The 26,689-nt window shown below is 47.6% G+C and overlaps 6 protein-coding genes across 6 annotated transcripts; 3 read left to right on the plus strand and 3 right to left on the minus strand.

Annotated features, from left to right (window-relative positions):
• Window positions 1-6,089: 6,089 nt before the first annotated feature.
• On the minus strand, window positions 6,090-7,094 carry N7466_005249 (SSH4 family protein; the record flags this gene model as incomplete). The annotated part of the gene is made up of 1 exon (XM_057164646.1): window positions 6,090-7,094. One exon carries the CDS (start codon window positions 7,092-7,094, stop codon window positions 6,090-6,092), a length of 1,005 nt encoding a protein of 334 aa, XP_057023327.1.
• Window positions 7,095-7,754: 660 nt separating this feature from the next.
• N7466_005250 (uncharacterized protein) lies at window positions 7,755-10,343 on the plus strand (the record flags this gene model as incomplete). Its single annotated transcript, XM_057164647.1, has 2 exons — window positions 7,755-7,847; window positions 7,899-10,343. The coding sequence occupies 2 exons, from the start codon at window positions 7,755-7,757 to the stop codon at window positions 10,341-10,343; spliced, it is 2,538 nt and encodes an 845-aa protein (XP_057023328.1).
• Window positions 10,344-11,011: 668 nt separating this feature from the next.
• N7466_005251 (NADPH:quinone oxidoreductase family protein) lies at window positions 11,012-12,119 on the plus strand (the record flags this gene model as incomplete). The annotated part of the gene is made up of 2 exons (XM_057164648.1): window positions 11,012-11,044; window positions 11,121-12,119. The coding sequence occupies 2 exons, from the start codon at window positions 11,012-11,014 to the stop codon at window positions 12,117-12,119; spliced, it is 1,032 nt and encodes a 343-aa protein (XP_057023329.1).
• Window positions 12,120-13,931: 1,812 nt separating this feature from the next.
• N7466_005252 (uncharacterized protein) lies at window positions 13,932-15,129 on the minus strand (the record flags this gene model as incomplete). Its single annotated transcript, XM_057164649.1, has 2 exons — window positions 13,932-14,931; window positions 15,002-15,129. 2 exons carry the CDS (start codon window positions 15,127-15,129, stop codon window positions 13,932-13,934), a joined length of 1,128 nt encoding a protein of 375 aa, XP_057023330.1.
• Window positions 15,130-20,134: 5,005 nt separating this feature from the next.
• swr1 (putative SNF2 family helicase/ATPase (Swr1)) lies at window positions 20,135-25,156 on the minus strand (the record flags this gene model as incomplete). Its single annotated transcript, XM_057164650.1, has 1 exon — window positions 20,135-25,156. The coding sequence occupies one exon, from the start codon at window positions 25,154-25,156 to the stop codon at window positions 20,135-20,137; it is 5,022 nt and encodes a 1,673-aa protein (XP_057023331.1).
• Window positions 25,157-25,635: 479 nt separating this feature from the next.
• Window positions 25,636-26,227, plus strand: N7466_005254 (uncharacterized protein; the record flags this gene model as incomplete). Its single annotated transcript, XM_057164651.1, has 3 exons — window positions 25,636-25,761; window positions 25,816-26,127; window positions 26,198-26,227. The coding sequence occupies 3 exons, from the start codon at window positions 25,636-25,638 to the stop codon at window positions 26,225-26,227; spliced, it is 468 nt and encodes a 155-aa protein (XP_057023332.1).
• Window positions 26,228-26,689: the final 462 nt, after the last annotated feature.

Genomic DNA, 26,689 nt, shown 5'->3' on the forward strand with positions numbered 1-26,689 from the left:
TATTAATTCCTCCCGAGGTTCGAATCCGTAGTTCGAATGTGTCCTGTATAAGTTCCTTTCGGACTGCGTTTTCCTTTTGTTTTTCCCCCCTTTTTGTTTCTTGGTTCCTTTCGGGGTTCAATTCCTCTGGATGATGGATTCGATTAGTGGGGATTATTTGATTTTACAGGTTGGACAGGCCGGCTCACCTTGTGTGGCTCCAATCCCAGAGTTAACGGGGAAAGGATAGGATTTGGGGGGCTGGTCGGAACAAGAAGCAAGATCCCCTAAAAAATAGAAAGAAGAAAAAAAAAATAACGAATGTCGGAGTCTGGAAGATGTGATTTTCTTCAACCCAGGGAATTAGGGAATTACTTCCAAGGTAAGACCGAAGAACAAAATAAGAAAGAGAAAGGACTCGCAAAAGACCGGGAAAGGAGGTTTAAATTATAGAGCACATGCTATAATTCTACATTGAAAAGCAAAAAATGTATAAATTCAAGAAATCCAATAAAGCCCAAAGGAGAAAGGCGAGCTAAGGAAAATAAGAAAAATAAGAAAATAAAAAAAGGTGTATAAAAATAATCAAATAAAAAGCGAAATAAAAAAAAAGCGAAATAAAACCTACGAAAGGCCCCATTGTCGTTTTGAGTGTGCTGCAGGTGGTAGTTTTGCCTCGTGCGTCAGAGACCCTGGATCTAGAGGCATTTGAAGGTGGAGAGATGGTCCATGCAGCGCGGGTAAAGTAACATGGGTATTACCACGGTCAGATATAGTAATCTATATTCATTAGTAGTTTACCTCTTTTTTGGATTTAATGTTTTGGCCTAGACAAGGCAAATATTAAGTTGAAAACATTTCAGATCAGCTGAACAATAGACATTCTTTTGAAAATTACAAGGCAACCACGGGCACTTGACCTTTGACTTTCTACGCTCTGGTTGGTTCTGGAGTATGTCGCAGGTACGCGATCGAAACTAGAATCGGTTTAGTTCCGACATGCATAGCGAAAGACAGCTGAAAAAAAAAGAAAAAAAAAGGACAGGATAAAATCAGTTAAAAAAAAAGAGCAATAAAAATGGAAAATGTTAATACTATAGTAAAAAAAATTCATGTTAAAACAGTAAATCCATGATATGCATCAAATCAAGCCCAAAAGGCCGTGCGAACTGCCAAAAATGCCAAAAATGCCCCAAAAGATCGATTTTCCTCATTTCGCTCTCAAGTGGATCGTCATTGGTGCCCAGCCCACCAAAAACCTTTTTTTTTTTCCTGTGCGATTTGCATTTGTATTTGGAGATTTGAGATTTGAGATTGGAGATTGGAGTTTTATGAATTTGATATCATTTTATGCAGTCGTCGCTTTTTAACACTGAGCTTCGTTTACATACTTAGTATCGCCTTGATTTTACCTCAGTTAACAACTTTCCAAGCTTATCATCATTTACTCCTATTTGTGGAAGAAATTCCAATTAACTACTAATCATGATATTCCACCGTTTGAGCTAACCATACTCCGTAATCGCTAACCGATTCAATCCAAAGGGACCCATTCTCGTACCTTTTTATATATGTTTTTATTTAATTTTTTTGGTTTTTCTTTTTTAATTTTTTTTTCTTTTTCCCTCATGAGTGCGACATTGATCGGCCGTGATTCGCACGCCTTGTGCCACAAGATGGATTTCTTAATTTTAACGTGCATCAATCGGCCCCAAGGCCAAATACATTAAACCTCCACTTTCCTACCGGAGAGCCGTCAAGTTATTGTCGACAAAGTATGAGAATCCTAGCGGCCGATCGTCACCTAACTCGTTCAATCCAAGCTTAGGTGGGGCGGATTACCGAGAAGTGAGTAAGAGAGCATACGAGAACTTTGAATTATAGAGAAAAGAAAAAAGAGGAAAAGAGAGGAATGAGCCCATAAAGAGTTTGAGGCACAAGACCCCAAGCCGCTGGTCACCCCACGTTTTTCTACTCCCAACCTTGGTATGATTTGCTACACTTGGACCCTACCCTTGCTAATAACATGAACCTATTATTTTCCATTTCCAAAACATTCCATCATATTACAAGATTTTGAAAAATATCCAAATCTTGTCACTCCAAGGGACTCCGTAAATGAGTATAAACCCCGTGGGCATAAAGTGGAGGACAATGCATGCAGTAAGTGGACGGGCATACTCCGTTATATCCCACTTGAACTTCCCACTTTGAACCTTCCACTTACAGCTCCGTACGAGGTACCTAACCCTCCTACTAGGATGAACCAGGTACACTTCGGCCGTAAACAGCATAATGAAACGATTCCTCTTCCTCTTTTGATTGGATTTCCCCACCTTCTTGGGCTTACCGCGCGAACGGGCGTCTAAATCGTACCAAGGGAGCTTCTTACATGCTGACAATTCGAGTCCGCCTTAACGGACTTGGCCAATGCATTCATGCAGCCCGCCGAATGGGGGAGATTCTGGCATCTTTTCCCGCCCCATACTTGCACAGCTGGTGGATATGCGCTCGGCCATGATCGGCCGTGGGAGAAAAAAACAACAGAGTTAAAAGCAATGCCAAGCTCGCCTGGAGCTGGAATCTCCCCAATATCGTACTTTTGGGATACATTTCCTAACGGGGTTCGTTACATGCACAGGCCGTTTGATTTTACCCCTCTGACTCCGTAACTACAATTCCCCCTCCAAGAACCCGTCAAAAGTGGCAACCAACAGATTCGAAAAGAAAATTAAAAACGCCATGTATTTTTGTTATTTTGTAACTTCTTTTTGTTTTGTTTTGTTTTGCTTTGTTATTTTATTTTTTTCTTCTAGTTTCCTTCTTTTTCTTTTCTCTTTCTCTTTCTCTTTTTCCTCTTCTTTCTTTATCCCCTATTCTTTACCCTGCTTCGGCCGAACCTGGTTGTAATTCCAGTGGAGATCAAGTTGAGTGAAACAGACGCGTTATCTCGGCTGCACGGACATTTCTCTCCATTGTCTAGACTCCACATTGTCCACTCTTTCCACTCTTTTGCACTTGAATACCCGTAGTCTCCTTGAAGCCCACTTCTAATCCCGGGAGTGGCCGAATCCATTTGAGCACGGAGCAGGCGGTTAAGATGAATCAGGAATGAGGAATGAGAATTGGGAGTTGCTTTCAAAGTCTAGAATTCAAATATTGGTACTGAAACTTCATAACCAAAGATCTTATTTTATTTTTTTTCAATATGCTGATATGATCCAATCTATTAACCTAATTATAAACATTCCAAAGAACTACTGCTGATTATGAATCACTGATCATCAAAAAGCAAAAAAAAAAAACGCAAAAAAACCAAAATCCTCAAATATTAATCAAGAAATTCAAATTGACAAGGGAAATGACATGCAGGTCGATCAGACGGCTTTCCCCTCTCGTCACGTCCATTTCTTGTCTTGGCCTTTAGCGCTGACAAGCCGATTAGCCACCGTCTAAGATGTCCGACGAATCATGACTTTACTTGATCACCACCACGAGTCTCCACGCCTGAACTACGCTTTCCTACTATTGCCTATTTGGGCCGCAGAGGAACGCCCAGATCGTCTAGTGGGGCTCATGTACGGTGATAGTGCGTTACAAGCGTCGAAACCAACTTTCTACACTTGAAATGAAAAGAGGGAAGAAAAAGTCCAATGTAGTAAAGTGGATTTCAAATGTTAGCTGGTAAAAACTTGAACTTGTCAAAAGGTACCAAATACTATTGTGCTTCCAAACTTATACACGTTTCTTGCTGGTTACACAAAGAAAACAATCCACTATGTCCTAGTAAATCTCCTACGGAAAACACTTTCTTGCCCACTGGTTTTTTTTTTTCTTTTTTGCCGACTCCACCAAATGGCCCAGCCCCCAGAACTCAAGACGTGGCATCCACTCTTGATACGCAGAAATCTCCCACAACCGCCATTATGGAGTTCTGTTTTTTTTTTCAATCATGTTATTGTTTTTTTGTAATTGTCTTTTTGTCTTTTTCTTTTCTCTGATCATGTCGCACGATCTTTGGTGGCAACGACAATACCCTCTCCACAAAAGGGCTGCAGGGGGCCCCATCGCGCGCACTGTCCCGTGTCAGATCCCCATTCTCCGGAGGCTCTCACTGATACGACGCCCGCTCCCCCGCTAACTAGATGGGTGTCGCTATGATCCTCTAGCTGCAGCGAGGCTGCCTAGTTGGCCTGCCGCTGCTGCAACCGTGGCATAGTGTCGGGTCAATCACCGACTTCGGTCCACGGGCACACATGTACTCCGTACATCGAGGTAATTTTGGCATTTTGAAACTCCGCTCAGAAATCAGAAAGAAGAATTTGAGCTTTGTTTGCCGATCTTCTTTTTTTTTTTGGAATTTTTTATTTTTACTATTATCATCATTACTGTACATAACTCGACGCGATATCCACGTGAGGACACACCGGGAAATGATGGCGCAATCAAGTTTGGAGAGTCGAGAGCGTTGGAATAGGGATTTGGATGATGTTTTTTTTCCCCCCTTTAGATTGATTTCAAGATTTTCTTTGGTACTTTATTCCTCAAGTGCCAAGGGAAATGTTCTACGGAGTACAGCAAAAAGTACAACTGGACTTTTGAATATGTAGTTTACTTAGTCCCGTAGTATGGGATCATACTTCCTGCAATGTATGTGCTTTTAAATCGAAACGAACTCGCAGATTGGATCATTGGATCATTTCCTTTGAAAAAGTTCCTTAAGTGACACATATTGACAGGGGGCTCCTAAACCCCTGTCAACGTCAAGCCGCATTCTTTGTTATTCCATTTCGTCAGTGCGCATTACATGCAGCTCTACTAGCGGTCATTGCGTTCCCAGGAAAAGCAAAATAACGTTCAGACCACTCGCCGAAGCCCGAGAAAAGCATGAGGCTGTTTTGAGAGAACGATTGCGAACCGGCTGAGCGCTAACAAACTACACTACGTACACTACGTACACTACGTAGTACCCGGGATAGTGTCTCGCTACCGAATCTATGGATGACCCGAGACAATATCTACCCATTTTTTCTCCAAGTAATCATTAATTCAGAAATCTTTTGTACGGAGTTGATCCCTAGAAAGGGCCAAAGTGATCTAAATGGTCTAAATGGTCTAAAGGGCCCCAAAAGGTTCAAACTATCTACCTCGGCTCAGTGATACCAGTTCCTCGAACCGACAACCCGGATCTTTACGAGAACTTTCGAAAAAAGATACACACATACAGCCTATATCAACTTCACAGGTGACACGCACGAGACAGCTACTAGTAGGTATCTAACATGCCTATCCTCGTGCCGGACATGCAGGAGCATGAACTAGGTGACGTCAACTCCTTCCCCCCTTCTGCTGTTCATGCACCTCCATTACTTAACTTGGAGGGGGGCGTCCAGGCCCCGGAGCCGGAAGGATTGCATTGCCCCTGGTCCATCTCTCCCACACAGCTCATACCGTTGCTGCATGCCCGGAAATGCAGCTCTTGCTTCCCCCCGGGACACTAATGCGAGTCTGCCTTCTTTACTCGGATGGTTTCCTGAAAGGTGGTGGCCGATACCTTTCTAGAACCATGCATGTATATTTCTTTTCTTTTTTCTTTTTCTTTCAAAACGTTGCCCCTAGTCCTATGTAGGGAGCGTACATGGATGCTTAGCCCACGGAAGAAAGCGCATATGCACTGGTGTTTCCCCGTGCCGTGTCCGATTTAATCGCCCGTGGCCCCCCGGTCACCTCGGGGATTAAAAAAAAGAAAAACCTAAGTATAATCTACATATAGACAAACTGAAGATCGTTGTGAGGAAGTTTATCTTGATTTCAAGGTACCCCAAGTACCATATATCATGTTCCATTCAAGTGATCTAGACCTTGAAAAGATGCAACGCTGGTCTGCCGTCAGCACATGCAAAAGCAAACAAGCAAAGGATTGAAATGGATATCATATTGGATATCAATCAATTCATAGCCAGAACTAGAACCAGCCCGATGGCTTAAGCAATATATGCAAGCAATATTAGCCCACCCTCGTGTCTAAAGGTCTTTCTCCATCTCAGCCCTGAGATCCCATTCTTAGAACAACGAGAAATCTTGGCAAAGTTCTAGAATCATGACCGCATCTACACTGCAGGCCTCCAGAGCCAGCCTGCAGGGTCAAAGCAGGCCTCAAACTCGACGCCACCAAACAGCCCGATGGCCCCATAAAGATCATAATCACCTTCGAGACCACCAATTCCGCCGGAGTTTTCATCCACCTCCTCGTGCAAGTCCCACCCACCGACCCGCCGACCATTCCGGGTGAAAAACACCTCCACCTTACATACGCGCTTCGTCCCTTGCCCCATGCCCAAGCCTTCTTTGCCTTGACCCTTGCCCTGATTCTTCCCCTGTTTCGCATCCCCGCTAAACCCAGGAAGAGCAAAGACCATACCAATCCCAACCGTCTCACCCACATTGAACGGCGAAGCAAAGTCCCGCCCGCCCCACGAATCGTTCACAAACCGGCACCCATCGTCGGAAAATATACCCAGACTCCCCCGCTCCCAGCCCGGCGATCGCCAGGAGGGATAGGGCTGAGCCACGAACCCGATCGCGAAGCCACTTTCGTCAGCATTCCCAGTTCCGGAGCAAGCATGCCGGGCTAGCAGTTTCACCTCGAAATAGACCGTCTTGCGCGTCTCGCGGATGAAGGGCGAGTCCTCCGCGGCAAAGTAGAGCGGTAGGTGCGTGGTGACTAGGCAGTCACCGTTTCGGTCTGCCGTGTGACCGTACCATTTCCCTTGGCTGGTGAGAAGTAGCTTGCCGCCGTATTCGTTTGCACGGACGGGCCGTAGGTCGTTATGTTGGACTGCCGTGTAGACTGCTAGCGAGGGTCTGGTGGGGATGTAGAGTGGGGTGTTGTTGCAGAAGGCGTGGGCTCGTTCTGCGTCGTCACTTGAGGCATTGCCTGTTCCTGAGCTATAGTATGCTGATACTGGGGGTGGCGGGAAAGTGGAGGTGTCGGGGACGGCGTCTTGCCAGTTATGGTATGGGGGTGGATCTCCTCTGTCTGACTGCTTTCCCTGTTTTGATGCCTCTTCGTAGCTGGGTGGTGCCCCTGAGAGCTGGTTGGATTTTTGTGACATGGCTGTGCTGTCTTTTTCGATGTTGTACAGTGGAGTGGACTAGTTGTGAACTTGTGATGCGAACATTATCTTGGACTCTTGGTTAGTTTAAGGTTGACTTCGGTGTCCACGGCGCCAAGCGGGGCTGTGTGGATTGAACCGTGGATCTTTTTGTTTGTTAAAGTATGTAGGAATCGGATCAATCACAATATTTGAATACTACTACTAGTATGTATGTAGTATCTTTCATGATCAGCAGAGTAAATGTATCATGTCCGCAGTGTACCTCATATTTAGAAATCCCTGTAGATCTATTTCTAACTCGACCATGCCCATCAAACACATAGGAATGAAAGTCAACTTGAAGCTTTGCAAGAAACAAGAAAAGAATCATTACAAGTAGATGTAAATAGTAGGCAACCCTACTATCGAAAAGGCACTTGTGCATCTGCAATCTACAGTGGTGACTAACAAGGCAAAAAGTAAAAATGGCACTAAGAATAGGCTGTGCTGTCTCACATTTCCAACCGAAATTTCTCACAAACCGTGTGGCGCGGTTTGAAATTTAGCGCTTCGATCCCACAAACTTCGGACCCTGACAGAGAGAGAAAAATCTTCCTCTCATGTCTCTCCTATCTCTTGGGTCCTAGACTCCTAGTACCGTTGTTTCTTGTGGACATCATGTCGGCCGATCCGCCCCGCAGACGGCGATCCTCTTTTACAGAACAATTCCAGCGCGTCTTTCACGGTGATCGCGTTGATCGCACTGACAAAGTGAGTCCTTAATTTCATTCTCTGGGAGTAGTCATGTTGATTTAAATTTAGCAACGCCAAAGTTTAGGACCAGACACTCTGCAACCCCGTGTTTCAGCTCAAGTTCAACCAAGCAATGAATATGCCGATTCCAAGTCTACGGCAACCGTTGTACCATCCGTGCCTGAGGATACGGACTTTAGCTCTTTCAACTTCTCGTCGGACTCTCATATACCTTCAGCCAGCACTACAGGCTCCAGCGCATCCGTCCGCGCAATCCCCAGATACGAGAATGCTACACCGCAAATGACAGCGGGGGAAAAGCACACGACAGAGCGGGGCAGGGTTGTATCGGAGCCAACAGGAAAGAAGGACCTGTCTCGAAAAGAAAGGCGAGCGACCAAACGATTAGAGGCAGAGAGAAAAGAGGCAGAGAAGCGTATGCTTAAACTGGAACAATCACAGGCTCAGGCAGACGACCGTACCGGCCGCCGTCTACGTAGGAGGGAATCAAAGGGGAACTCGGAGCGATCATCCAGTGCTGGCAGCCTGCGCCTGAGGTCGTCGTCTATCAAGGCATTTTTCACAGGCTCCCGTCAAAGCTCTCGATCGCGCGCTGGCTCTGAAAGCGACAATGAATCTGTTCGTGGCTCCGCTGATGTCAACCCAGCAGCACCTATTCCACCTTCTATACCGTTGGCGCTGGAAGAGCGCTTCGGAGCTAATGTATCCCGAGAGCTGGCTACTCGACATGGAACAACATTAGTCCCTGCAAGCCAGCTCTCGTCAAGCCAACTGCCTTCTCAGCCGCCTCAATCAACACAGCGCCTACACCATACCCCGGTTAAATCCGACGATCTTCGAGAAAACTGGAAAACTGCCGAGGAATGGCAAAAGACACAGGGAGGTCGCGAGTCTGGCGGAGCTTTGGCTCAGCCTGAACACATGGCCGAAGGACGGTCTCAGTCGCCTCGGGTATCATTGTACGGTACGGACCTCGATCAAGATCTGTTCACTGCAACTTCAAAGCATGGAAGGAAGACCTCAAGTAACATCAATACTGGTTCTCCAAAAGACTCCCCAGATACACAAATCACAACCGTGCAACAGTTGCGTGAAATATCTCGTGCGGCTTCAGAGGGCAAACCCCCTTCATATAGCGCAACCGGTATCCAGCCGCCCATATTTGCCGATGTCTCAAATAATCCCATGAGGCACCGCTTGGAGTCAACTCCGCAAGCCCATCCAAGGGTGTATAAATCCTCACCTCTGGCCATGAACCCCAATAGCCCAGATAGCCCGACTCGTTCATCGAATACGGATCCTACGCTTTGTAAAGATAACTTGGATTTGCCAAAGCCATTGCGAGTCTCAAAGATTCCTCAGCTTGAGGAGCCTCAGGGGCGCACTCGACAATCAATCCCAGCCTCTGAGCAGGTTCTAAGTCGCCTCAAAGCGACAAACCCCAGTGGCACACAAGAGTCGGCAAATGGAGCACTGGCATCGTCTGGGAAGGAAAATCGACAAGATACTGGTCGTCAGGAGCGTCAGATATCCGATGATTCCAGACAACCTCATGCAATACCTCCTCCCAAGCACCCAGGCCGATTAAGCCTTGATGAGCACATTCCCAAGCGGGCGAGCAATCAGATTTCAGCAGGGAAACCCGCCCTAACAGAAGTTGCACAGCATGGCACCCAGGAAACCCATCTGCATCACCTTTCTCCTCGTAGGAACCCCGATGGGAGAAAGTCCCCGCCCACCCCAGCAGCTTGGAACGACCCAGATAACAGGCGAGCGTCATTCTCATCACAAGCATCAAGCTACAACACCGCCGACGAAGAAGTTCTCGACGTTCCAGGACGCTCGAAACGAGCCTCTGCCCCAGCCCCCAAGTCCAAAGAAGCAGCAACAGAACCAGAACTAAAGCCGAATCCAAAGCCAAAGCCAAAGCCTATTACGCCCGCTGCAGATGTCGTTTCAGTTCCACAGAAGGGAAATCCTAAGAGTCCCTCCACCAATTCCCGAATCAAACCACCTCTAGCCTCCGGGCCTCTAAATCCTATACAAAAGATGAAACTGCCCCGCTCCGACGAAGTCCTCACTAAGCTGTTCGTCATCTGCTGTCAATGCAAATACTGGCATGACATGCCGTCAGACGTTTACGCCAGACTCACCTCTCCTGAGCGCGCGCCCTCAGGATCCCTGCTGTCTAGGACCTTTTCGCGCGGGAAATCGCTGAGAAACTCGATCTTCTCTTCTGATTCTGATGATCCGCGGCGCATGCCTGTGCCGAGGCGGGGGCCTCAGCAGCAGCAGCAGCAGCAGGATCGAGGTCCGTCTGGTAGTGGTAATGGGGCTGGGAATCAAGCCTTGGCTGCACGATCATCAGCGCCGCCGTCGTCTCAGCAGATACCTGCTCGCCGTCATCAATGCTGCTGGTGTACGCATAATATGAGTAAGTCGTGCTGTCAAGGTTGGACTGCTCTTGTTCATATGCGCGAGCGGTATCATTGATTGGGTTCAGTTGAGATGACTGATCTATTTGTGGTTTTTATGGATTGACAATCTTCATGCTCATGACTTTATGCCTCTTTTATTATTATGTGTATCTAGTACTACTAACTATGTTCGCTGTTGACATACCCATCAATTTGGTTTTCATTTTCAAGTACTAAATTTATACTAATCTCCACGTGCAAGTCTGAGCAGGTATTCATCTCGAGTACTAGGTGTATATCTATTTCAAATTAAGTACTATGTCTTTACTCTCCTCTACTTGAGTTCTGAGTAGTAGGTACTCTTGGATGGAAAAAGAACGAATTCGCGATCAATCACGTACAAACAATACATCCGAATGGAGATCCGCTAGTAATTACTACTAAGAGATAGCACCCATCGCAGAGTACTCTATTTTTACCTATCTTGAATATTAGTAGGTACGATACGGAGTCAGAAAGTGGCTCAAGTAATTGTCTCTTTACGGTTGAAAACGTACATGTCGAGCTTGAAGCTGAAGCCAAGAGCAGCAAAGTGGATTATCCGAGCAACCTCGGCATCTTACGCGGGGAAATCCCCAAGTTCTCACCCTTTCCCATATTCCACTACAACCCTCTCCTCCATCCAGGATACTCATTTTGTATCTATCCCAAATAAAGAGATCCCTCGCAAAATTGAAATCCACGATGCGGGCCGTCCAAATCAGCGAATACGTCAAGGTGCGTCTAACCCCTAATCTATCATAACCCATGTACCTAGTACCCACTACTAACATCTCATTGAAAAAAAAATTAGGGACCCCTGGACCTGAAAGTCTCAGACGTCCCAACACCAACACCGGCAGCGGACAAATATCTCATTGAGATCCACTCCGCCGGTACCAATTTCTTCGACATCCTTCAAATCCAAGGCAAATACCAGCACCAACCCCCTCTCCCTTGGGTCGGTGGTTCCGAGTTCGCCGGTACCGTCACCGCCGTACCTACCTCTTCATCATCGCCGCAGTTCAAGGTTGGAGACCGTGTTTTCGGCGCAACCCAAGGAGCCTACGCGACGCATGTTCTCGCCCCGGAGAAATCTCTCCTCCCCGTGCCGGCGGGCTGGACGTTCGAAGACGCGGCCGGACTTTTCGTCACGGCGCCCACATCCTACGGCGGTCTTGTGCACCGTGCTGGTGTGAAATCCGGGGACTGGGTACTTGTGCACGCTGCGGCGGGTGGCGTGGGTCTAGCCGCTGTGCAGATTGCGAAGGCGAAGGGGGCAGTTGTTGTTGCGACTGCTGGGACAAAGCGGAAGAGGGAGATTGCGATGGAGTTTGGAGCGGATTATGTGGTTGATTATACGGATAAGGCGTGGCCGGAGGAGGTGAAGAAGCTTTGTGCTGCTAATAGGGAGGGCAATGGGAAGGCGGGTGTTGATATTGTTTATGATCCTGTTGGATTGATTGATGCGAGCTTGAAGTGCGTGGCGTGGAATGCGCGGTTGTTGGTTATTGGGTTTGCGGCGGGCAAGATTGAGAAGGTTGCGTTGAACCGGGTGCTGTTGAAGAATGTGAGTCTTGTGGGCTTGCATTGGGGACCATATGCGCAGTTTGAGAAGGAGACTGTTAGCGTGATTTGGAAGGGGATTTTCGATCTTGTTGCCAAGGGTCTGTTCCGGGGGACGGCGTTTAAGGATGATAGTTTTGTTGGGTTGGAGAGTGTTCCGAGGGCTTTGCAGGCGCTGGGTGGACGGGAGACTTGGGGAAAGGTGGTGGTGAATGTGGTTGGCGAGAAGGCGAAGAGTCGATTGTAGATAAAGGGGCTAATCTTGAAAGCCTTTCCATAGAGGCATATATAAACATATGAGATGAATTTCAGAAACCGGATTTTTTCTTTGTTTTGTCAACAGATTGCATTGCATTGGAGAAGTAGAAATAAGAAATGTAGTGGCGCAAGGAGTCATGCTCTCGTGAATATGATAAAATCCACCCGAAGGAGGAAGACTCGAGCAAGTAAACATGAACTATGAAGGCCCTAGATTTGCTCTAGCAACTCGGACGAATCAACGCCTAAGGCTTCTCATTCGAGGAATGAGGAACCTCGGACGCGCAATCCAGCTCCAGTCAACCACGGCCACATAACGCGACACTGTGGAGACCGTCCTTTTAGAAAAGGGTCCGTTGAAGAGTCCAAAGGACAGGAACAGCTGGATTGTGGAATTGCGTGTATATCAAATATGAAAATGTTTGTTGGGATGAGACCCGATGAGGATTCTTCATCCGGGAATTGACTCTGGATAAGATTAGTAGTCGGAAGGATCAGTTATTCAACATCAATGTCCAAGTGGTGCATACAGAATGCAACATCAGATTCTGTGGCAACCACTAGGTTTGAGATGAAAGTGAAGCTTCAAGTGAATAGTCACGTTGGAATTGCAAAGAGAAGAAAAAAAAATAACGGAACGCAGAGGACGGACTACGGGTGCACATTAGTCCGAGATAATCGTTTAGTCATTCAACTGAGGATTTGTAAGCTGCTATCAAGCCAAAATCAAGATTCCAATCTCCAATTCCCAATTGCCATGAAAAACAGATAACCTTTTATTCAAATTGAATTTCACAGAGTATATCAAAGAATTTCGTAATCTCCCTCTTCATCTCAGTTGTCAGATCTAAAACTCTTACCACTCGATAATTGAGGCAAGAGCTACCTCGGCTTAAAGTACGAATCCAGTCTAGTTGAGGGAGATCCAAAAAAGCACTCGGAGATCATCATTTAAGCTTTCGATTACCAGTACTTCCAACGGCGCGATGATCTCCACGTGTAAGGAATCAGGGCACGGGGGTGTGGATCAAGGATCAGAACCGTTTTTTGGGGCTGCAGTTGAGAGAAAGATAAGGTTCGCTAATCTGTCCAAAAAAGAGGGCAAAATGCAGGGTCCAGACTATTAGCAAGCCGTTTTTTCCGTCTCTTCTTAGCCTGACGGATGAGCTTCTCGACTTGGACTAGGTTTGCGTGCGAGTCTCGAGCTGGTTTCAGGTGTGAATCAGGATCAGGATTTCTGGTGGCCTGAATCGTCATTCTGGGCCGGTTTCATGGTACTTATGTGCTCGGCTATATTGCTCGGCAATCTGTGGGGTCATCAGTGATCAGCTCAGAGCTGTACATGTGTGGGATTGAGAGTTCCATGGTATATGTATAGGGGGTTGTGGATTGTGGACTTTCTTGCAGGTTTTACGCTAAGATACTAGGAATGAAGGATGTAGCAATATGGCAATCCCGGTGATATGGTATATGTGTGGTCTTCGAATATAGCGAAGTAGAACTGGGAAGTATTCAAACAAAATAGGCCCATTCAGCAAAAAAAAACGAGTCAAAAATCAATTACAAGTGCATGTCAAACCAGAGGTATCAATGGACAGAAATGCCCGCCAAACGCCAAAAAAAAACAAACAGATCGGATCAGATCAAAAGCAGACAACCGCCCACCACGTTAAACACCATGTATGTCATATACAAAGATCTATTTGATACACCCATTTTCACAGTCAACAAAAAATGTAAAAATGTCTAGAGAAGTAAAGAGAAAGAGAAATAAAGATGGGATCAGAGGAAATGATAAGCCTCAGTATCCTACTCCAGGGTGCTGCTTATGGACCATAGGATCCTGACCCATGTACGGAAGCAGCGGCGCACACATCATATGCGGAGGCTGACCGGGAATAGACACCATACCAGGAGGTGGGTGACCATGTGTCGGAAGGTGTGGATGTTTACGGTCTGCATGGTCCGGCCGAGCTGACCCATGTCCCGCATAGTCATAATGGAGCGACATAGTCCGCTTCCAAGGCTTAGAGTCATACCCAGGGTGGTGATTGTGGTGATTGTGGTGATGGTGGTGATGGTGGTACTCCGGTACCTCGGTAGGGTACGATGCAAACTCGGGAGAGAAGACACCCGGGGCTGGGGTCACACCCATGGGCATATGGTCCCGGTAGCCGGGCGGGGGAGGCATATGAGTGGAATGCGGGATACCTGGGGGTGGAGTGATGGGTTCAAAGGGTATACCGTACCATTGACCGGGATTCAAGGCCGGGTTAAGACCCATGTCGACAGAAACGGCGCGAGATTGCCATGGGATGGCGGCAGTGGTGGAACCCGGGCTAGGGACGCCAGAGTCTGGAGAAAGAGGGTAGCCCACGTATGTCGGGGTCAAAACGGATGTGGTGTTAAGCATGAGACTCTCGTCCACGGGGGAGGTTTGAGCGGGCTGCTCAAAGGATGTGGTAGTTGGGCTGTGGTCATAAGGATGGGCGGATGGTCTTTCTAACATTAGGCCATGCTCGCCTGATGGGCTGGGGGTTAACTGTGAGGCCAGAGCGGCGTTCCACTTTGGCTGGTCGTTTGATGGGAGCGCGGGGGCGTATGCTGGGTATGTACTGGCCCAGCTGGGACGAGTGTTCCTCTCTGTGTTGACAGGACGGGGTCGGCGGTTATGGGGGGAAGTTGAGGATCTCTTGACATCCTTGTCGGAGTCATCATCGTCTGCACTGGGCTTCTTGCGTGTCTGGCGCGATGGCTTGGTCACCCTCCATTTCTTTAAGCGACTGCGCAATTGTGTTTCACTGAACAGATCATGTTAGGATCTATTCTTTTTTTTTTTCCACTTCGGATAATGTAACCTTCTTTACTCACCTTGGATTGAAATCCTCCGACCGAATTTGTTTGATGACTTGTTTCAATGGCCATTCCTCCTCCATATACAACTTAGCAATCAATGCTTTTTTGTTCTCCCAAACATCAGAGGAGATGGATGTCTTCATTCTTTTTCTTTTTCAATTGGAAGCAAAGAAAAGGAATGAAGAGAAAAGATGGTGATACAAGATCGGTGTGGTTGATTGACCGAGGGGAATTGGTAGAATATATGAGAATATAACGAATTATGAATATGATAAGGGGGAAGGTAAAAGTGGGAATATAACAAAAGAGAAAATGAAAAGAAAGTAGGATCACTTAAATCAAATAGTGTCAAGTGGAGAGAGAGAGAGTGGTTCCGGGGAGGCGCGAGATGAACAGACCAACAGGTCCAGGGTCTCTGGGTCTTTTAGGTCTGGGTACAAAAAAAAAAAAAAAATATAGAAAATATAGAAAATGTAGAAAATAAAATAAAATAAAACACAAACTCCACCATTTCCCACTCGGATCTGTCAACGTGCGAGGAGATTTGCCTTGGGAACTTGGATCGACGGCGATCCTCAGGGCTTGGTGGATCATCTCCAACCAAACATCCTATCCCCAATGGAGTCCTTGGCGCATATCCGACAAAGACTCACATTTGACTGATCACCTTTTATTTAATCCATGACAGCTGACAGATCTCTTTGTTTCTCCTGGAAACGTGTAGGAGATAAACTACTAGTTTGATGAGTTGATCGATCTACTCTCGAGATTGAAAAGCACTTGTTGGAATTGAGTGTTTTAGCCCTATCTCTTTTTTTTTTTTTTGGTTTAAATTTCTTTTCATTTTATTTCTTTTATTATTTTATCATTTTATCATTTTATTATTTTCCCTCCTTTAAATTCCTCATATCGGACCAACCTTACGAACATGGGGTCGATCCCCGATCCCCGTATGTTTGGATTGACTTAGGCTTCAAGCCCTACAGGAAATTAAGAAATTAAGAACATAACTCCGTGAATTGTTAACAAACCTTGGAATTGTGCACTGTTCATCTGGGCTTCTGCTCCAGATAAGCCCATTAACCCATTAACCCATTAAATTCCATCAAGCCCCTCTTCCCCCAGTCCGAACTCCACTTTAGGAGAAGGTACTGATTCCGGCTGGATCTCCAAAATGCGCCGATCATCGCCGCACCGGGGATCCTCACGCGGTCTTTTCGGCTCTTTACCGGAAGCCTTCCCCAAATAAGATACACCCAAAGCACGTTGGCCGTTTCAAATAACCTTGGATTGTCAAGAAGTATACATGTGCAACGGTCATCCAGCTGCCGAACGGTAAAAGCTCCGGGAAATCGAAAAATTGAGAAGTACCGATTTCTCATCAGAAAGATTGAAAACACCCAAAGAGACTAAAAACTCCGAGAGGGAAAGATTTAAAAGAGAAAATGAAAAAGAAAAGAAAAAAGAGGGAAGAGGGAAGAGGCCACTATAATGCTCGTGCCTTCAGCGGCTCTGGATCCTCGGTGATCCTAATGCGGGCCCCAACACGGCACGAACGACTGTCCTCGTTCCTTTTTGCCCTCTCGTACGGAGTACGGAGTACGAAAGATACCAGTAAAACTTCTCTCAGTATGACGACTTCTGTGCTCCTCCCCCTCCTCATGGGGATGAACTGTCGCCATGGGCCGAATACGCTAAGAGAGAAAATGGAATGGTGTCGGACCTAGTGAAGCCCCTCTCGGACGAGACCAATGATGACGCGATTCATGGAGTAGCAGTTCGTGAGTGCGCCAATCGATAGGGATGTGGATCGTCCGCGATCTGCCCGGGTACTCAATAGTGGGTAAAGTGGAGTGAATTTCGAGACTAAAGCCTCCAGTCATATCCTTGACTGTTGGAACGCCACAAGCTTTTTACAGCCTAACATTGCATAAAAGAAAATTGCAAAGAAAGAGAGAAAAGGAAAAAGGAAAAGGGAAAAAGAAGGACAAAAAAGCAAATGAGTGTTAAATGTACTAATCTGACCGACGCAGTCACCTGATTGGACGTCAGGTTTGTGCGTGTTGTCTCGCCTGCATGTCATCACATCTTGTCTCTCCTCAATCTGTCAATTTTCACTTGTACTCTAAAAATCTGGATCGATCCATTACTTCCTCTTCCACGTTTACTGCTTGTTTGACGTCAAAATCCGGTAGCTCTCGGTAATAAAGCTCTGCTGGAACTACCGTGGACTTTTTTTTCGCCTCTCAGCTTTGCCCCGGGTCATTCAACCGAAACCCTATCATCTGCGGATCTAATGGAGTATGGAGAACAACCCTACGGAGTACACATCTTCCTTTGTTGGATCAGGCTAAACCACAATCTCCAAATCTTCCAGCGCCGGGCGCCTCGGTTGATACCGGCCCGGGGAAGTTCTTTCTTAACCAGTCGGGCTTCACAACGTGTGGGGATCGGCGAACAGGATCGCTCCCCTGTACTCCACGCCATGCCTTCTTGGGCTATGATCAAACCCAGTCACGGCGAAATGTCGCGGAAATTATTTTCTAACGGAATCCATGAGCTCCGGTTTACGGTTTACGGAAAGGGGAAAAAGAGAGGAGGGGAAGAGGAGATCTCTCCAAGTCAAGTAGGATATTCAGACTAACGAATTTGGTAGTAAACACAGAGCCTTGTTATGATCATCACCTTATCTTCAAGTTGCATCTCATGCATCTCAAGAGAATACATATGGCAATGTTTGCGTTAGTACATATCATTTTTTATGGGGGAGATGTGGAAATTAACATTCTTCTTCCAATCACGGCCTTTTTTTTACCCCCGACAATTAACACCGGGCAGTTTTTGCCTATTTTGATGTGAAACCTGGTCAATCATACCTTGCAGATGGGCAAAAAAAAAAAAAAGGCAAAACGGGAAAAGAAAGACATCCGAGTCGAGAGCAAATGGCATCTTTGGATTCTCCGGGGATCTCTCCTCTGCAAGACTGCAACTCATGATCCTCCAATATCGCCGGATCTGATCCCTAAACAGGGTATAAACCCCGTTGCGTGGATCGACATCTCCACTTTTTATTCAAGAGGCAGCCGGTGAATACTCGGTAGCAACTATCAAAAACGGCCGATTTGAAGAATACGAACCATGGAAGCTTCGTTTTACTTATGCTTTAGGTGGTGATGGAGTATGGAGCCCTCACACAAAACAGGGCTTTTGGAGTCACTTGCTGACTCCAAATTCATCGTATTCTCTCCGTATCCTTCACCTCCTGTCAGCACTTGACCATTTGCCCAAGTTTCTCCACCGGTCTGGCGGATCTTTCTCCACAATTCAAAGCCATTGAGATCACAATTGGCACAATTGTCCCAGATGTTCTCCCCCCTGGTGCATTGATGCTCTTCGGAGTAGTCTGGCCGAGAGCGTGGGAACCCGCCGTGATCGACGGCCTCCCGTGATCGACCGGGATACTCAGGATCCCTCTCCATGTGCAAAGTGGACTCGGATCCTTGCTCCTAGGGGTATCATTGTCCTTGTCAACAATGCCTTAGTCTTGCATACCTATGTACCAGGTTATTATTTCAATCCAGCCTTGTGATTCCCCATGTATGGAGTACTGATACAACCTGTAGATTGTATTCTTTACACGTCTAGTTCCTCAAGACATGATGAAACATAGGAGCTCGGTTTTGAATTAATTATAGCACAGGAGAAACTTAATCTTTCACACAGGGGATGAACCTACACAAGCTGACCAAGGCAAAGAACAAGCCCAATTCAAACCCATGACGCATGACAGTTCAAATGTTGCAACTGGAGAAAAGGAAACCGCGCAACGGCGTGGATCCCACCTGGGCACCTAGGCAGCCTCGGAGCTGAACTAATAAGATTGATACGGTGATCATTCCATTTTCTGATCTTAGCCTGAAAAGTGGAAATGATGGAAATGACCACAGCTCCGCTTGCTACACAGACCAACAGTAGTTTGATGGGGGTGAATAAACTAGTCGCTCTGACTAATTTCTATAGGGGTTGTGTAGATACAGTAGTATGTATGCTTCAGTCCCATTCAGGAACAATGTACTTCCAGGGTTGGGGATCAACAAAAAAAGGCACCTGGGAGGAAAAGCTCAATCATGCTGTTCTCCACCTGACGAGATTAGTATATCGTCCGGGCACTTTGATTTCCCTGTAAGACCAAAATTCTCAAACCAAATATAGATTAATATGATACTTCGTAATGCACTCCATATACAAGATTTGTCAACATCAATGTGGGGATCAGCATCGGAAGGGGGAATGTCTCGGATGTTCTCCAATCTCGACCTCGAACCAAGAGCCCAGAAAGGTAGGAGCAGGTTGAACCTTCGACTCTGCACTAGACTCTAGCGTTGTGGATCGGAGAAAAGAACATTGAAATCGTAGATTTTAGTCCGGAGCACGGAGGTCACTAGCCACGATATATGAAAACTAAAGTGGGCACTTTTACCCAAATCTAGCTTAGACGTTAATCAAAAGTTCAAAACAACTGACGCTAGATGCCCCGGCGTGAAGTATAAATTATACTGGGATTTTTCAAGTGTTTAGTCCATTTCCACATGAATAATCCAGATGTCTTATTGTGGTTCTCTTTTTTTTTGAAGACTCCATACACGGCCCTCTGGTTCGCTTCTGTGCTCTCTCCACTCTGAATTTTTTTTTTCGAAACTATTACAAAGTAGTAAACCCACAATGGCTCCGGCGCAGTGCAATTAGACAAGATAAGAAGAGAAAAGGGGGGGAGTAAGAGTACAATTACAAGTACGGAGTAGAACATGAAAAGATCAGAGGGAATATGGGTCTTGCCACACATATGGCGGAAATTCGAGGACGAAAAAGAAAACTTGAACACACGCTCAATTAGGTAGTCACGCCCGAACAGAAAGACATGGAGGATTCGGACTATGGGATTGTGAAACGGTAGGGAGGAGAGAAGTGGAGATAGAGGTGATGATGATGATGGTGGTGATGGTGGCGGTAGTGTTGATGTCTCCTCGTGACCTGGGAAAGCACGAGGGAAGACAATAAAAAAAAGCAAAAGATGGAAATGAAAATTCAGACAGAAAAAAGAGCACACAGCTTGACTTCGTGAAGAATTTGAGGCCGGATCCGAAATGATCAGCGGCGGCGTTTGAGGTGATGCTCCTTGCCCTTCTTGGACCTTTTCTTGCTCTTGTCTACCGGGAGAACGAGGGGCTCATCACGCATATTCCATTCCATGAAACGAAGCAGGTAGTCATCGATATGGCTAGGTTCCGGACCTGCCCGTACCCCTGCATCTGCATCCTCGGGCGCAGCTGACCCTTGCCCGTCGCCGGACCCGGGTAGCGGGGTGCCGGGCTGAGCGGGGGTTCCGTGCGAAGGACTGCGCTCTTCAAAGTCGCCATCGTCTGCATGCTCCAGTTCTTTCTGTGCATTCTTTGCCGCATCGATGTCCTCCTTGTCTTCGGCTTGCTCAAAGGCACGATTCCCACTTGCAACGCGGTTGCCCAGGACCCTATCCATAGCCGCGCTAGCTTCGTCGTGCCCGTCACGCTCATCCGTCTCTTCCACAGGCACATCCTGAAGTTTGGTGAAGTAGTCCGTGGTGAACTCGCCCTCCTGGATAATCACATCATCGAGCATCCGTTTTTGGTTGGCCTTGCGGAGAATGTTGGACTCAATGGTATATTCGGACACAAAGCGATAGATGTGGACATCTCGGGTCTGGCCGATTCGATGGCAACGATCTTGACATTGCTTGTCCATGGCCGGGTTCCAGTCTAGGTCGTAGAAGATCACAGTATCGGCACCTGTCAGGTTGATTCCAAGACCACCGGAACGACTAGAGAGAATGAATGCCAAGATGCGAGGGTCACTGTTGAACCGCTCGGTCAACATCTGTCGTGATTCAACCTTGGTAGTACCATCTAATCGTAGATATCGGTGTCCATGAATGTTGAGGAACTGCTCCAGAATATCCAACATCTTAGTCATCTGTGTGAAGATCAAGGCGCGATGACCACCAGCTTTCAAGTCACGTAGCAACTTATCCAACCGTTGTAGCTTGCCACAATCGTACTGTAGCAATCTTCTGTCCGGGAACGCAATTGAGAGACGCATGCGAGCTTCGTGGAAGGGGTCGTACGGCTGCTCTTTGGCAGTGTTGGTCAAAAGCCGAGTCTCGACAGGTGTCAAGGCAGCCTCCGTCATACCCGACGCAACAGCAGCTGGTGTGACACACGCGAAGCGCTGGACATATCCGTCCATGTCAAGAGCGCGCTCATCAAGAGTCAGAATCATGGAAGCAAGGACGGATGACCGACTTGAAAGCCACTCTGCCATATTACTTTTTCGCAAAGGTGCGTTGGAGAGCGCATGTTCCTTGGTCCCGGCTCTCAAGAATTCAACCAGGCTGCTACCGTACACAGGCCGACGGCCGTGACGCTTGGATTCAAAGTACAAACATCGCTCCAATTCAGCCATTCGTCTCTTCCGACTGGCATTCTCTAACGACTCCAGGATGTTCTCCATGGTGGACCCATTGAACTCCATTTGCCAATTGGTGCGATTGTATTGCCGCTCACGAAGCGTCTTAAATGGACCAAACGCCATTAGTCGAATACTGTCATCGGCTAGACGCCTCGAGATATCCTCTCGAGACACGGGGGCCAAGTTGAGGAAGTCCAGATCGACCTTGGTGAGAGGATGGTCGAAGAGAAGTCGTCGTCGGACTAGGCTCTCCTTCATCTGATAGTCGGTAGCCACGGAGCGCGGCATTGCGAAGGAGGTGGAGATAGGTCGTGTCTCGAAGAGATCGGGGTGATTACAGACTTTGCGGAGCTGCATGAGACAATGAATAATGGAAAGGAAATTGCCGGACGCAAGTGTTTCCTTAGTTTGAGCCATAGACATAAAACCGTCGTATAGGAACCGCTGGCGTTTAGAAAGCCGACAATACATGACGTGCTCATACTTTCCAGGCATCTGTTTCTCGACATCTGCCTTCATACGTCGCAGGATGTAAGGGCGAAGAACGGTATGCAGCTTGGTGACTACCTGCTTGGCCTCGTCATCCATGGTTTCTCTCCCGTGCTCCAGGATCTGTTCCACAGGCCGTCGGAACCACTCAGAGAAGTCCTTCAAGTCAGCGAAGCCTTCAACACCACCAGCACCATCACCGTCGGAGGGCATCAAGAAGAACAAAAGAGACCATAGCTCAGTCAAGTTGTTCTGAAGCGGTGTACCAGTCAATAGCAACCTGGCTCGTGTTCTGAATGTGAGAAGAGCTTGCCATCTTTGCGAACGGAAATTCTTGATGTTATGCGCTTCATCAAGAATCATGTAATGCCAGGCTCTTCGCTTTAAGGAGATTTGATCTTGCAAAATAAGCTGGTATGATGTAATCAAAACGTTCCAAGAATTGTCGTCAGTCCAGCCTTTGCGTTTCTGTTTGCGCTCTTCTTGATTTCCGTAGTAGGTCATGATTTTAAAACCCGGACACCACTTCTTGAATTCCATCTCCCAGTTCAGCATGACACTAGTAGGCACAACCACAAGATGCGGACCCCAGACGCCATGGTCAACAGCAAGGTGAGCGAGTAAAGCGATGGTTTGAATGGTTTTTCCGAGACCCATCTCGTCAGCCAAGATACCGTTGATACGGTTATTGTAAAGGCCAGCGAGCCAATCCAGTCCATAGTGCTGGTACTCACGCAGGGTTCCACGTAGCAAATGGGGGATAGGTGTCTTCAATCCTGGTGCAGGTGAATGACTATTTTGCAATGCTGTCTCTACCGCAGGTTCATATGAAGAGACAGACTCGGGGTCGGAAGGCTTAGTTGCGAAAGTGCCTGGGGATAATTCGCTAGATGCCTGCCGATTTTCTTGTGGTGGCTCAGTGTCAAGGGGCTGATGTTGGTCTTGATCATCCACTGATTCTCCTGCCTCTGACACTTTGAGATCATTATGATCAGGAAGTATCGCTTCGGAGACATCCTCCTCCATATGTGTGTCGACCGTCGGCGTATTGATGGTGGAATTATCAGGCATAGAAGCATCTTCGACGTCTGCAGGAGTGACTAAAGGGGCCTCGACGACTTCTGAAGGGGTCGTTTCGTCGAGCATCTCTTCATCCTCATCTAGGTCTAATCCGTTTGGAACTAGAGATACCTCGTCCGGATCCTCTGCGTCACTCTCCAGAGCTTCTGCTCCTGGGGATTTATACTCCTCGTCATTAGATTCGTCGTCATCAACATCATCCACATTCGCATTCACAGAGTTCTTATCACCAGCCCGTTGTTTGCGCGAGAAGAATCCAAGTGTACCGCTCGCATCGCTGTCATCGGATTCATCATCAGACTCTTCGTTTCCGAAGCCACTTTCGTCACCACTGTCGCTCATCTCCTCGCTCATATCAATTGATTCATCACTATCGTCCATCAAAACCGAGTCCACATCATCCAGCTGGGTATCGCCGGGGATCGTAAGGGAATCAGTCTCATCGGGAATAGCTTCGCTGTCAACGACAGAGAAAGACGCCATGGACATCTGATCGGGGGTATCCTGGTTAAGAGTTTCCTGGTCGGGGGTTTCTTCGTCCGGCAAACTGGCATATTTCAATCGAAGTTCCTCGGCTGATAACTTAGCATCATCATCCATATTATTCTCATCATCGGATTCAGACTCAGATGTGGACATGTTGCTATCGTTATCTGCTCCCAACGCGTCTGAGGAATAGTCTGTCTCCCCATCATCCTCGTCACTAGAAGCAGGAGCATCGCTGGGAACCTCTCCAAGGATTTCGGACCTGCGTTTCTCAAAAAGCATGGTCGATTTTCTGATGGCGCGATCGAGGGCTTGCTGATCCAGAACCTTGCGCTCTTCCTCCCAGCGTGCAAGGCGCAACCGATCAATATCGGCACGTGCCAAGTCGAACATCTTCTGAAGATCTTTGCCCAGTTGTTTGCGCTTTCCACGCATTTCCTCTTGCTGTTCCCGCAAAATATCTTCTGGGTTCTTGTGGCGTTTTCTGTAGGCATCGGCACACCATTGGGCAAAAAGTTTGGCCGTTTGCCGATGTCGTTTGTGCTCTTTTTCGAGGAGCTTCTGGAAATAGAGTGCATGCGCCACTAAGTGATCCTGGTGTGAATACTGGAAAGCAGGTTCCTCCTGTTGTTCGGTGATATATGCAGAGCAGACCTCCGAGCTTAAGAGCCCACCAGGTTCCGCGGCATCCAATACTTGCTGTCTCCTCTGGGCCTCTTCAATGGCCTCCTCTGAAGACAGCAAATTGGGGGTATCCTCGTGATTTATCCATTCTCTGAACGACTCGTATTTTTTGCCAGACACGTGGCCGGGATGTCGGATTGGCAGTATTGGCTTTTTCACCTTAATTCGAATTCGTGGAACCGTTTGAGACCCCGAGTCCAAGTCATCATGGTTTTCATAGACGCTATCGTCGAGGAAATGGTCCGGCGCAGGCGATGTGGTTGAAAGGGAGGTACGGTTACGAGGTTCGCGAGGGCTAGCGCCATTTGTACTAGGGCGAGGTTGATTCGTGGTAGCGGAGCTTCGAGCGCGAGTTCGGGACTGGGAGGGATTCGATGCGGGTGATTGTAAAGGCGGCTGTTGCTTACCAGTCGCGCCCTTGGTAGGCACTGTCCTGGGTGAACCGTTCGTAATCGGCTTGCCACCAAGCTTTCCGTGGGCACGCGACTGTGTCACGGCAAGTGGAGAGGATGTGACTGGTTTCGCGCCGCCTCGGGTGTTCTTTGTCACATAAGTCTGTTGCGCTGCTCGCGTTTGTCGCTTGTCAGATGCTGGTTGCTGTTCCATAGGGACCACGTTTTGCCGTGATGATCTGCGCCGACCCTCCACCATGAATGATGTTGGCCCCTCCACACCAACCTTCTTCCATGGCGGCGAAGGGGGACGAGGTGTTGAGTTTCGCGACGGTGTTGAGTCTGTTAGGCGACGTTTCTTCGAAGGCGGCTCTTCCAGCTGCTGGCTAGCTTCGTCATTCGGCAGGGTAGGGATCGATTCGCAGGGGGTAGAATCGGATTCATTTTCCACGCCGGAAGCTTCGAGGTGGGTAACAACAGGCACAGGCGTTATGCGTTCATCATGGGGTGATGGGCCGTTTGGGCTGCCGTTTTGCATGACTTATTGCCGCAGACGACAGGGGCCTTCTTTACAGGTGACCCCAGTTATCCCAACGATGGCTCGGTCAAAAATGGCGATTTTAGCATCAACGGGTAGCTGTGATCGATTGGAGATGCCACACAAAGTTTGGCATCCTTATCGGTACAGGGGCGCGAGTGAGAGCGAAAAAGGTGGTGAGATGGGGGGAATACGTGAGGAAGTGGTTTTTTTGTCGGGAACGAACACTTACTTGCAAGCGCGCCGCGCCGTAGACGCCTATAATCTCAGGTGTCATCATGCCTAAGGTGTCCACTGCCGCAAACCTCCGTCTCCATCATCGAATCATCCTGCACTTCATCTCCACCAATTTCCCTGACCTTTATCCCCTTCCCCATTGGTCTTCGATCTTTTGGCAGAGCAGTAAGTGTTGATCTGAACTCCGACTTTTCTATCTGATATGTGAACCATTATTGACACTCAATCCCTTGTCCTTCCAGATGCTGTCTCAACGGATCCTAGCCCGGCGTCTGCCCCAGGTGGCTGCCCGCCACGCCATTGCCCCCCGCGCATCCTTCTCTCAGGTCGCCGCTCTCCGAGCTTCTGAAGCTGAGGACCCTCTACAGGTATAGTGTCTCTCGTGTGGTGACAATATTCAGGTGATCTAATGGCAATGGCAGAATGGTGGCTACCAGAACCCTCCCCGCGTGAAGCGTGCTCACAGAGACCCCTACGGTGGATGGTGGGATGCGCAAGAGAAGCGAAACTTTGGCGAACCTGTCCATGAGGACAACGAAATTCTTGGAGTTTTCAGTCCTGAACAATATACTCATGTCTCTGCCGGCAAGGGTTTCTTCCACCTCGGTTGCTTCGTTGTGGCTTTTGTCAGCGTGTGTGGTATCGTTAGCCTTTACTACCCTGACAAGCCCAGCGCTCCCAAGACCTATGTTGATGGTCTGGAGAAAGAGCTGGGTGGACCGAATGCGTCACCGGTAAGGATATGAGCTTTCTTCGAATATACCACGGTATCGAACATTCCATGGCTGACCTTATTATACGCAGGCTCGCAAGGCTGGTGAAGACAAGTGGTAATTTTGTCTCTACTCTCATTTCTTTTCCTTTTTGTTGTGTGTGTAAATACCAAGACGATTTTGTTTCCCTCGATTTGGCGTCACCTGAGTGTCTGATGGTCGATTCGCCGAAAAACGGATTTCCGGCTCTTTGACGCATGTTGATTCAAGACCAGAACTAGATGTTCGATTTACTTTGTTCCAACATATTTTTTCCTTTCAACTCAAGTGCTTTGCCATCTGTACCGCTTCTAGGGTTGGTGTATCACCATAGGCCACAGATTTGCATGCACATGTGAGCTCAAGTCTTGTTATATCCAGGTATATACATACGAGCCGCTGTAGGAGTAGAATGGGGTGCTCTCGAGCACTACCTGTAGTAAGTTTTTGCTACTAGTACGATGCATACACATAGTATATTTACGTAGCTGTCTCTAGATAAATCCTTTTTCACTTTACAGAGAATAACCTGATTAAAACATTC

Source organism: Penicillium verhagenii (assembly GCF_028828195.1).
Source record: "Penicillium verhagenii strain IBT 33310 chromosome Unknown utg000005l_segment0_segment0, whole genome shotgun sequence".
In the NCBI taxonomy this organism is placed as follows: Eukaryota; Fungi; Ascomycota; class Eurotiomycetes; order Eurotiales; family Aspergillaceae; genus Penicillium; species Penicillium verhagenii.